Source organism: Hippichthys cyanospilos, chromosome 16, assembly GCF_059441005.1.
Source record: "Hippichthys cyanospilos isolate Australia breed blue-spotted pipefish chromosome 16, RoL_Hcya_1.0, whole genome shotgun sequence".
Lineage (NCBI taxonomy): Eukaryota > Metazoa > Chordata > Actinopteri > Syngnathiformes > Syngnathidae > Hippichthys > Hippichthys cyanospilos.
In genome coordinates, this window is record NC_142384.1 from 8,647,010 (window position 1) to 8,659,363 (window position 12,354).

General features: G+C 38.9%; 1 protein-coding gene across 2 annotated transcripts; it reads right to left on the reverse strand.

Moving 5' to 3' along the window:
* Positions 1–53: 53 nt before the first annotated feature.
* Positions 54–11,596, reverse strand: ccnf (cyclin F). 2 transcript variants are annotated; one of them, XM_088437178.1, is made up of 18 exons: positions 11,400–11,596; positions 10,501–10,652; positions 10,253–10,359; positions 10,109–10,176; positions 8,884–9,080; positions 7,946–7,999; positions 7,675–7,779; positions 7,310–7,387; positions 7,012–7,166; positions 6,761–6,925; positions 6,234–6,357; positions 5,781–5,958; positions 5,613–5,697; positions 4,266–4,365; positions 4,045–4,178; positions 3,013–3,188; positions 1,593–1,946; positions 54–796 (listed from the first exon to the last, which is right to left on the reverse strand). In XM_088437178.1, the coding sequence occupies exons 1-18, from the start codon at positions 11,410–11,412 to the stop codon at positions 756–758; spliced, it is 2,286 nt and encodes a 761-aa protein (XP_088293304.1). In that variant the 5' UTR covers positions 11,413–11,596; the 3' UTR covers positions 54–755. The 2 variants fall into 2 exon arrangements, with proteins under 2 accessions (XP_088293304.1, XP_088293303.1); XM_088437177.1 differs by having other exon boundaries at positions 54–1,946.
* Positions 11,597–12,354: the final 758 nt, after the last annotated feature.

Sequence of the window (12,354 nt, forward strand, 5' to 3'; positions counted from 1 at the left end):
GATTTTATGAATAAAAATTAAGTCTACATGTAAATTTATAATTCAAACAAACAGCAGTTTATAACGGATTTATTAAAAAAAAAAACAACATACATCACAATTGTGTCACGAATAGTACAAAAATTCCGCCCAAAATGTGAAATGAGATTTTTTAGAAGATATTTTCAAGTAGCAGTGGCACAATTGTTCTTCACGTAAACATACAAATATTCTGCCCGTTACAGAAAACACAGGAGAGAACCAATACAACTACTGATATTATTCATATTGATATCATATGAATGTTCAATCAGCCTACATAGCTTTAATAGAAACTTCCTGAATGTGTCTGACCCGCTATTTTCAAAATCATGGCCTTATGAAATCAAATTAAATCTGATATGGTAAATCTGGGATGGTATACAAAATAAAAATGCCGCTGAAGTTACATGAGTCGAGTTAACATTAAACAAGAGGGGGAAAGGTGAAAAATAAATAACATTTTGAATGTGAAGACCTTGGCAGTGTCTTTTGAGTATGCTGTAATGATTGCCGAAGAGCACGTGACAATATTCACATTTTCTTTTTAAACCTAAAATGACAAAACGTACCTTTGGCACACAACGCGTTTGATGGTTTGGCAAATACAAGATGTGCTTGTACTGACAGTGCATATGAATAACAAAAAAACTCAAATTTCATAAGGGTATCCTTTCAACCATCTAATGAGGTTTTGAAAAAAAAAAAAAAAAAAGTCCTGAGGAAAACCGGTGGTTTCATATTAGACAACTGGAGGTTTTCGATTGAGAGGTATGTTCTGTAAACAAAAATGAAACACCGGTGTGATGATCAGTGCTGCCAAGAGGATACATGTAGCATTAAAAAAAACAAAAACAAAACAAAACAAAACAAAACCCACTTTTGTTCTACTTTTTATAGCAAAAACAAGACAGCTCGACCTGAACCTTATAGAGTACAAAAAGGCCCGAGTGAGGTGTAAGGCACGCTCAGTTATCGCCACTTAGCTTTTTATTTGGTTTAACATTTAAGTTGTTTTTTTGTCCAAAAGATGAACTATTATGACTTTAATGTGTCGTTAGGTGACTGATGGACATAAAGCGAGGATGCGCTTGTATGTTCTCAAAATGTTAATCCTGCAGATCTAAATAAGAGGCGAAAAGTATTTTTTCTTAAAGAGTTTACAGTTCTGTCTTTAATGCAAAGTGAGATTGTTTCTATTGGTTTTCCCTTTATACCAATAAATCCAATTTTGCTATTGTTGAAATATTGTGATACACTGTGCGATCCCCATCCCGAATAGGGATTTTTTTTTTTTCTTAATGCCTTTGGTCCAAATTGGGATTGTTAGTTTTTTTTATGCTCAATTTAGAGACATTCTGCATTTACTATTCAAAAATTTAGAGTTTGGTGACATTTCATGAGGAACCTATAATGCAGTTTCACTTGGTTTTACATTGAATTTATGTCCACGTTGAAATGTCACCCCAAGCTGAAAATCCTGAGTGCCACCCCCTATAAACTCTGGAAGCCCACATTGGCTGAATACTGCTCCTCTTCCACCTCCTCGTCATCTTCTACCTTCCCTGCCTCACCTGGGCTGTGCGCCGCAGAGTTCTTGCGTTTCACTTGCTTGCTGGAGTGGCCGCGGGTCCTTTGCATGGGGACCAAAAGACAGAAGCCCGGCTGGAAATGAGTTGCCTTGTTGGGGGAAGGGGGAAAAAATTGGGGCAAGCACGGGACAAGAGAAAAGGAACAGGAGGATGAAGACGCCGGGCTGACGCTCTGTGCCGACGTGTAACCCGAACTGTGAAGGTCCTTGGAAAAGAAAAGGCCGTCCCGCTTTTCGGGATGCCGGGCCTGGTCTCCGTCGTCGTCGCCGGACAGCGCTCTGCAATTCTCCCGACTAGCGTTCGTGACGGCGGCCATGTCGAAGGATATCAAGGAAACTGTCAAAAAGTGAAAGACGTGATGAGTCATCTCCATTAACGCAAAACGGTCCAAATGCACTGCTGAGTCATGATTTAATGGCACAGATGCAGCACGAGTAAATCTGGGATCTGGGTGTTATGTTTACACCCCACACTTACTTTTTCTATTGTATTGGAATCAATTGACAAAAAGGCACATTTAACAATTAGATTGTGTAGTCAAGAGACGGCACACTCCCAGTAATGTGATAACTAAGTGGTCGTGCCATGTCGAACTTTGACATGTTGTCACCATGTGGTCGAAATTTCAGCTCCCTGGCATCTCTTTCAATGCTTTTCATTTGATGTGAAATGCCTTGGATGCAAGGATCAAAGGATTGGACAAAATACTGCACAAAGGTTAAACATCAGATATCAATTCGATTTCTAAACCAAGTCAAACCAAACGAAAGCTCCGGGTTAGAAGAGGCATCTTAAATCTTGACTCTTAGATTAGTTCCCTTGGCAATTAAAATATTCTGGCGACTGACTGAATCAATTTTGAGACCAAAGCCAAATTTTTGGAAAGCGGGAGTGAATGAAAAATACCCAAAATGCATCAAATAACAATTCACGCTCAAAGTATTTCCATTGCTGTCACTTAATTTTTGCCATTTGTGTGCTGCCTGGATCAACTCTAAATATATACTGTGGGAGTTATGTTTAATTCAGCGTCAGTCCTTTGCAGATTTTTGCTACTTGTGGGATGTCCTAAGGAAAATGTAAAAATATAATGGAGGAGGGGGGGGCTATACGTTCTATGTAAAATAATGCTTAAAAAAAGGGCATGTTTGAAGGGCTATAATTGCCCAATTAATTGATCATGCCCTAGTGGTCATATACTGTATATGTACAGAATTTTCAAAACATTTAGATACCTGGACACCGTGTCTAAAGGTTTCAATTGAAAAATAAAACGAGAACTTTTCTTTTGCCCGGTCATTAGGATGAGGGACTGCTTCTTCTCCGTTAGTTTGTCTCTTTTGGAGTTTTCATGTGTTTTACCGCACACTCCAGCTTCATTATAACTAGCAAATCCACTCACAGTCTCCATCATTTTCCCCCTTCCTCTGTTCTTGGTCACCCTCATAGCCGGAAGAGGAAGTGTCCAGATTCCAGTCCAGGATGTCGCCCAGCAGCCTCTGTTCCTGATTGGACAGCTCTGCAGTGGGCGTGGTGACTCGGCTGCCCCTGTCAACCTGCGTGCCGTCATCGCGCCTCCTTGGGAGGAGATGAGAGGCTGGGGTGAGTCACTGGATTGTCTCACAGATGGATCAAATAAACACCTCCTGGACCAAACAGTTCACGTCTGTTGTGGATGAAAGCAGGAAACTTGTAGGGTGCGAGCTAAATGAGCAAAGCCAGGAGTAGGAGGACTTGCCATGTTGACTCATGTATCTTATTCACAGAGCTCCTTTGTGTGTGTAATTTAACAGGGACATATTATGGATAATGAAGGTACTTACTGTACAAACTCAATCAAGAAAGAAATCATAAGTACAACAATAGAACCTTTTTGAACCGAGCACGCAACAGCAAAAATCAACAAGTAACTGGCGCCTACTTAAAAGGTATATAGGACCTAAAGTAATTGCAGCAAAGCACTTCTTGAAGTAACTCAACTCACATTCCTAATGTCCAGACTATGCACCATCATACTGAGATAAGGCACTGAAGTTGGATGAAAATGCGCCAGAAATGGACATGTACAAAACTGTCAGTAAATTCCCGACAACCCGAGCTTAAGTTTGGTTCTCCCACACCTACAAAGATGCTAGTTTTCAGGAACATACTTAATTCTTTTTTTCTTTAACCAGGGTTAAGCACCATCATGTGGCATCTTAGAACAACATACGTTAAAAGAGCACATACCTTTATATGTACTATTTATATAACGTTCAAACCAAAACCCTTTGAATTGTGAAAAAAGCTTTTAACCACAAGCTCACTGTGCTGTGCCACATTAGATTTTAGCTCATATTGTATTTTAAGTTATCACATTAACTGATTGTTTTTGAAGGTTTATTTTCACATCATGTACAGTAGCTCTACCTCGATGTAAATTTGTGTGCAGTACCTTTTACTGGTGCTGGAAGGAGAAGCAAGGAAGGCGTAGATGTCCGCTGGTTGACCTGAGGGACTGACAGGCTCCAACTGAAATTCTACCTCAGGAATCTCAAGGACGTGACACAGCTCCTTATAATCCATCACCTAGGGGGGGGGGATTTTTTTTTGTTTTAACCTATGTTCATAAGTACATACGATATGTTTGGAGACGCATGAAAAAGGTGCATGTACTTTCTCCCTGCTGATGTGCTGGTAGACGTCATCTTCGAAACGCTGCTTCACGCCAACGAGAGAAACATGTCTGTGGTCTTTGGGAGCATCTTGGGTGAAACTGAAGAGGGAAAGTAGGACAAGACAATCAAGAAAATGCCTGTTTGTGAACTCCGTGACAAACCTCAATGCTCATCAACCATGGAATCAGAGTGGCCTCCCACTCCCATCTCCCGCCTATGTGCCAGTCCCTAATATGTTTTCGCTTTGTAGCTTTATATACTCCAGTTTAATTGCTTTCTGTTTTATTGGTCAACAGACATTAAAAAAACCTTCTAGCTCATCAGTGAGGCTTCACTGAGAGTGCTGGAAGGCACAATATTGATCAATGGTCATTATTTCACAATGTCCTGTGTTACTAATGCCAAGCGAGGTAGTTGACACAAACGGAGGGCAAGCACATAATCAAGATTAGAGGTTGCGATGCACCTCAAAAGTTAAATCCAATCCACTCTCTGACAATAGCAGATTTCAGAAAATGTTTTAAGTCAGGGGTGCCCATGAAGTAGATTGAAGGGAGTGTCAGCAGCTCTCATGGCATTGTTGTGATCAGTCAGCCCTCCCAGTTTCATCCTATTGATATAACTGATTGTGAATGGTTAAAAAGAAGAAAAGACGATCCATTGTCAAAATTGCCACTTCATTGACATACACAGAAGCCAGTTATACACCTTCTGCATGGTGTATCTTTAATGTGTATCTTAATGGGTTCATGGAGTTAGGAATGATTCACCAATATACAATATAATGTACATTTAAGAATTCTAAATATATTGCTAAATTGATAACTACTTTGGATACATCACTTGAACTTGCTCATTTTATAAAGTAGCTGGCATGCTGAAAAAGTGCGGGGGCCTGTTTGAAGTAGCATTACAATAATTAGAACTTTGTAAAATAATTTAAGTAATACTGTACTGTAAATGCCCCCTAAAAAAGCAGGCAATTTGTGACATGCAAAACATACATTGCATATATTTGCTATTGACACTAAGTTGAAGTCTCAAGCTTTAAGACTTTTGTGGCACATTGATGTAACATTCGTTTGTATAAATTATGCCATATCTAGCCTACAATCAGCACTTTTTACCGCAGAGGTGTAATTAAACTACTTTAACAACAAAGTAAAAATCCATCAACGCATACGGTTTCCTAGGCAATTACGAAAATTATAGGTTGTGGTGAAACCACAGAGTGGTCCAGTGAATTGCATAAAGGAGGCATATATCAACCAGGATTTTGAAGGGGGGGGGCATGCGTGTGTCAAAACACAAAAGCCCGTGATTGTGCCCGCTGAGAGCATCTTACCACTTGACATAAAGCTGCACAGCAAGTTGGGTGAGGTCTTCCTTTGAGAAGCCCGTGTAGTCCACTAATTGACTGGGCCAGACAGCTGGGTTACAAAAACATAAACTGAGTCAATTGTATGGTCAACGTAACGAGATTCTTAAACCGGGTAGTGTGGATGCTGCTTACCATAGTGATGTAGAGCTCTCGAAAGCAGCAGCACGGCGCACGCCATCTTGGCGGGCGTCGTCGCCAAGGCTGAATAGAGCAAGCACAGCTCGCAGATGTAGCCGAAAAGATGAGTGGTCCGTCGCTCCAGGGGGAGGAGGGACAGCAGCACCTCGCCGTAGTCCAGAAGTGTGGGGCTCTGAGGTGGGCCGCACAAAAGTACTCAAATTTGCGTTTGTTCGACAGATTATACATGTAAGTGTCAGTTTAAAGACGAAAGACTCATCCACCACTTTATCGGGTACACATAAAAATGGAGTGATAGCCAATTGGATAGCAACACAAACACTGCCTGTGAATTAACATTTATAGAAATGCGGACTGCTTTTCAATCAATAAATTGTGTTTTTAATTGAAAATACAAACAGTTTTTTTAAATTATATTTATTCATTGTTTGGGGTGGTTAGACTCACCCTGATCTTCCCCTCCAGCACAGAGACAACCTCTCCCATCATTCGAACCAGGTCCTCATACTTGTAGGTGTTGTCGGTCAGCCACACTGCTTCTCTTATGGTCAGAATATCCTTACTGACGTAGCTACAAAGTAAAATACATATCAGAATCAGATAGATAGATAGATAGATAGATAGATAGATAGATAGATAGATAGATACTTTATTCATCCCCGTAGGGAAATTCACATTTCCAGCAGTATCCTCAAGTCGAGATATAAAATATGAGAAATAAAATACACAAAGATACACATAAGTCCAGTACAGAAGTATACTTAAGGTGCTTGTTAACAGTGTAAACAGAATAGTGTGAATTGTTGGAGTCTAGTGCAAGTATAATTAAGGTGCATGTATAAAGTGTTGACTGGAAGTGTTGACTGGAAGCCAGTCTTTACATTTCAACATATACTGTATGGCACCTATGCCTCAATGTGAGGAGAAAGCAAAAACTCTGACATGGAGGGCAAGTAATTTATCTGAATTCTTACCGTGTACAAATCACCATGCATGCGATCCCCAGCAGCTGCAGGCTAACCTTGGGCACAGAACGCAGCGCCAAGTAGCGGTCCACGCAGCCGACAGTCACATGCAGTGTTAGACTGGAAAAATCTTTCATGGTGGTCACCTCCACCAGCCAGTCCACTAGAATGTACCTGCAGAATGAGAAAAATATGGGAACAGAGTGAGGATTGAGGAGCCTATGAGAGAATAGTGTTATCTTGGGAAGATTTGGCATTACCTCATGGTGTCTTTGATGCCCCGACTGAGGATAGTGTGATTGACACGCCGCTCTGCCTTCTGGGGGGTGCTAAAAAGTTGTGACACCAAGCCTGAGCAGGCTTTAGCCTCCAAACCCAGTGGATTGCCACTGCTGCATGCTTTAGCCAGGGAGAGCTGCATAGAAAAAGGGATAATCAATTAAGTCAGTCAAACTGCAGTTTGCAAGCAATACGACTGGGGAAATTTTTTTGAATAAATTACTTCTGTTAAAATGAAAACTAGTCAAGCTTAGGGAACACTAATTCCTGTGCACAAACCTGCGCCTCCCAGCAGCCTCTTGCAGCGCAGTCCCTGAGAGTTCGAATACATTGGAGGTACCTGCCTGGATCTGACATCTGCAATGGAAGAGAAAAAAGTGTCACCCCCAAAAAATCTATGCAGAATTCATATTTTGTTTTCAACACAAAGATGAAAAAAAAAAACATTGTTTCATAGATGGGCTAATCTGTAAATAAAACATTACTGTATAATAGCAGAAGTAAAATTTTCTTGTTGGATTGCTTTTTAAATTTTCTAAATTTAACATATTTCACAGGTTGAGATTATATGAATTTTTATTTCTAAGCACCAGTAAAACCCAGAAAGAACAGTCAAGTCAGTAGAGTGAAAATGTTGAACTCACAGCAGCTTTGCGGTTGTGCTCCCATACAAGGTAGGAGCTCTGCAAACAACCCGAACGTGAAGACTCTTCCAACATGGATATAGCTTGGGCATGTTTGTCATCCTCCTAGAGAAGGGTGGCAGCATTGAGTATCATTCACAAAATTCAAAAACTTCATCACAGGATCTTGATCTAATTACAAACTTAATTGCCATGCCTCTAATTCAAGGGCTAATCCATGAAACTCTGCTAACCCCGCCCGAACAGCGTGTGAAGTGGGGGTGGGACTCACCTCAAATAGCTGTAATACTCTTGCCAAGCAGTGCAATAAAGGACCCTTCTTTTCCTAGGAAAATGGGAGAAACAAGCAACACATTTAAAAACAAATTCATTATGATGACATTGAATACACATCAGAATCACCAATTAAAGCAGATTATATAAAGGCATAAGAAAAATTGTAACTGTATGTTTATGTCTTTAAAGTTTAAAAAAAAATCAATTAATAAAAATGATCACAGATGAGAAGTTCAGACACTGACTAAGTAAAAACAAAGAAAGGAAAAAAAGATATTTTACATGGAAAAAATGTGAATTTAAATTGTACGTACTTTATATTTGTTATCTACAAGTTATAGCATATGCAAAATGTTATTTTTTCAAAATACCTTTTGCTTTTAATGCTTTAAACCCACCATAACCGATCTGAAGATTAAAAAAAAAAAATAAATAAATAGGAAACATACACCGATGCGAAGGAAGAGCCATTTTAAATCTTGTAAAATAATATTTGATACCGTTACCTGGCCTTATTTCAAGGTATTGATTCACATGGTGGTTGTTTTACGAGCATGAACTAGATATTAGAAATCATACAAATAGTAAATTGCCATGTATACAACTAATAATACCTTAAAGGAAATTACTATATTGGTAGGCAAGTCTAAGTAATAGGTAAGTCTTAAAAAAATGATGACATTATTTTCTGGGGAAAATTTGGGGGATGAAAAGTACTAATGGCATCAACACTTGTAAAGGGTGACTATACAAAAGTTGACAATTCCTACTTGCATCATGCTTATAAAAAAAAAAAGTGGAACTAAGAAACATCTCTATTTAATAGCTTAACAAATAGCACAGATGACAATTTCTTGTATTTAACAGTCATTTAGGCTACAGTCGTAAACCCAGGACCCCCAACCTTAACACCGCGCACTTTCCGAACCTCACCTTGTTATCTTCGGACTCTGCCTTGAGGCGCTCAAAGACGAGCGCCTTGCAGCAGCTGCCGGTGGCTGACCACGGCGGCCTGATGAACAGCCAGCTAAAGGGATCAGCGGCGGGGGAGCGCAGGCTCTCAGCCAGGCTGAAAAAGTGCGACGCTCTCCGTCCGCACACGTCCGCGCAGCCCTCGTCAGTCAACAGTGCTGTTACGGGGAAGAATCATGTGCAGGAAGCCGCCAAGTCAACATCTCAATTTGTAATTCAGTGGAACCGCAAAAAATTAACATGTTTATTTCCCCCAAGACTGCAATGAAATATTTAAATTATTTTTAGTTTTAACTACACAATGAGTGAACTTCCAATTTATGGTTGCATTCAAATCCACACTAATTGGAATGCTAACCTGAAAAGTGCTTAGTAATCCACCATTGGAATCCAATTTTTGTTTGAAAAGACATGTCGTTAAGAAAATAGATGAATAGACATATTTTTCAAGAGAATCTAGTTCGAACCCCAAATTGTACCACTTCTGAGGTCTTCCACTAATATTTTGCCACTAGATAAAACAAGCTCAGCAATTCATGGTTGGAGTTATATCTCTAAACATTCTAAGTTGAACTCCAAATTGCCGCACATTTGGGCTGTTCCACTGTAATGTGTTGTCATAACACATGGATAGACAAATACTTTTAAAGCCAATGATGTCTTGAACCTCCGAGTTTTGGTTGAGTCATATTTTGTCCGAAATTTTTGGTTGAAGTTCTATCTACCATTTTTTGGGTTACTACAAGTTTTTTGTGACAATTTGATAATGCAGTGATTTCTTTCAGTAATAGTTCAACTATGGGGTTACACTGGAGGGATATTTCTTTAGCAAATTTGAGTTGAACTTCAAATTGAAGCACTTTTTGGATGTTCCACTGTAAATTGCTGTCAAAACATGTCCATTTTCATCAATGCTATTGGTTTAAACCCCCAAGTTTTAGTTGAAATTTTTTTTTGCTATAACATTTTGGTTAAAGTCAAAACTACCATTTTTGGCTTGAGATTTTTTTTCTTTTTAAAAGAAGATAGAATTGATCCAAGAATGGCTAAACTTATTTTAGTCCGATATTTATACTGTTATATCTATTTATTTAATTATGTTTAGGTTGACCAGCATCACTGAACAGAACATGTTGTGAGTATTTTTGAAGTTCAGCTGCACATGAGAAAAAAAGCATTTACTTACGTCCTTCGTTATACAAAAAAGCAATCCCTAACTTGACGGCTGCTTCAAAATTCCCTTTTTCTGCAGCTCTGAGAAAAAGAAATGTTTGTTTAGGTAAGAGAAGGGGAAACACAGTCAACCTATTACTCGCAATTTTGTTTTTACCTTTCAAATAACCATAAATTTTCAGGGGAGGGCCAAGTATCTCTGAAGCTGGCCCGGGCCCAAACACTGGCGTGGTTGTCAACAATATCCTGCAGCTGAGAGTGAACCTGCAACCAAGAAAGCTTCATTTGGTCAACACAGCAAGACAAAATAAAGATTCTCGAGTAGGGGGTATGGCAAAGCGTGTGCTTGCGAAAAGTGGTGTAGACTTGTCAAGTGTGTGTTGAAGGACGATGATGATGACTCACAGCTCTAACAGACAGCAGGTCTTCAGCGGAGAGGAACTGGAACACATGGAGCAGGACCTCCTCGGGCAGACTTAGCAAGGTGATGGTTGGCGTGCGCAGGCGGACCCTCTTTCGAACAGGGATGGTGTAGCATTTTGAACAATGGCAGTGGACTGATGACAAAAAAAAAAAAATAGTTGAAAATCAGAACATATATTTAAATAAACCAGTCATTTAAATAGCCCTGATAAAAATCTGAAAAATACATATTCATAAATATTGTTTCATTTTGTAGAAAATTTAATTGCCTGCATTATACTCTTTTGCCATTTTAAAAGTTGACATGATGAAAAGCAGGCAGAAAACATTCATAAATATTGTACATATCGTAGGCAAATTTATGACCTGCGTTATACAAGTTCTCCATATAAGTTCACATGATGCAAGTATTTTTGCCACAGTGACGTGAGACAAATCATTCAAAAAGCATTGAGTCTCCTCATTAAAACACAAATTTAATCTATATCCACTAGTGAAATTGAACTTTTAAAAACTTTCTAAACTAAATGTAGAGTTGAGTAACTCGTTGATGAGTTCGAGACAAACCAAATGAGCGCCCAAATTTCCCTCCTGTGGCTCAAGTGAAGTTAACTTTACTCCAAAGTTTCATTCTGCTCAACATTCGCCAGCATTTTTATTTATTTTAAACACTTATTACGTTAAATTTAGACGTGTTTCACATAAATGCTGAGCCAAGTACGGATATAAAATGCACTATTTAGCCTGTAGGTCGAGCTAACAGCGCTAAATTTGTCAAATGGTAACATTTTAAGAAATGCCGTATAACACGTGTTTCACATTTATTAATTGCGACATTTACATCCACAAAAGGTTACTTTAAATGAAAAAAAAAGACTTACCACCGGCTTTCATTGCAAATGTACTCGATGTATAGTATCTTGAATCTTCTCACCGGCGAAATTAACAACAACACTTCAGCAGCGAATTCCACCTCACGACGACGTGTTAATTTTAACACTGGAAAATTTAGAACTATTTGAGGGGAAACTTGTCGTCAAGTTACAACCTCGTTTCCATGTTGAAATTGTTGGCTGAATTCAAATCTTACCATGAGTCCTTACTACTTTGCTCGGCACGCCCCGAAGCACACTAAGCACCGCCCACGCCGACTGTTTAAACACTACATTTGATTTGATTGGTCGTACTCAGATTCGTTGCAATTGGCTGGTGCTGGCTACAAACACTCCTATTGGATGGACTTTTATAAACTGTTAAACACCGCATCGCGATAGGGCAGAGGGGTTACGATTCGAAGTACGCGCTCGTCCGATAAAAGTATGCTACTGGTTGACCTGGTTTTCAAGAACGCCCTCTGAGTAAGCGTACTGAGAATTATGGGATAGGTAGTTTTGGAATAAAATGTAAGTTTAAAGGTAAGGCATTTAAAGAGACAGACACGACTGACTGACGGTCATGTCTGAAGTATTTTTTTTAACAAGTCTATAAAAAATATAACAGAAAATTGTTACAAACTCTAGTAAAACAAAAATATGTACTGATTCAAATACTGTACTCAAACAAAATAAAGAACAGACAATGCATTGTTCTCATGTAGAAAAGTAATTGAATTAAGTAAAGTCGTTTATATTGAATTACCTACTTTGACAACACACTAAAACAGGAAAAATGATTCATAAATTGCCTGAATTGAAGAGAAAATATAAATCACATACATTCTGATGATAGAATCAGGAGACAGCTGATAAAAAGCAAATCACAATGCTAATTTAGTAAATGCTAATGAAAAACAATAAATCTTATGTGCATGTTTCTTCAGATTAAATTGATACTTTA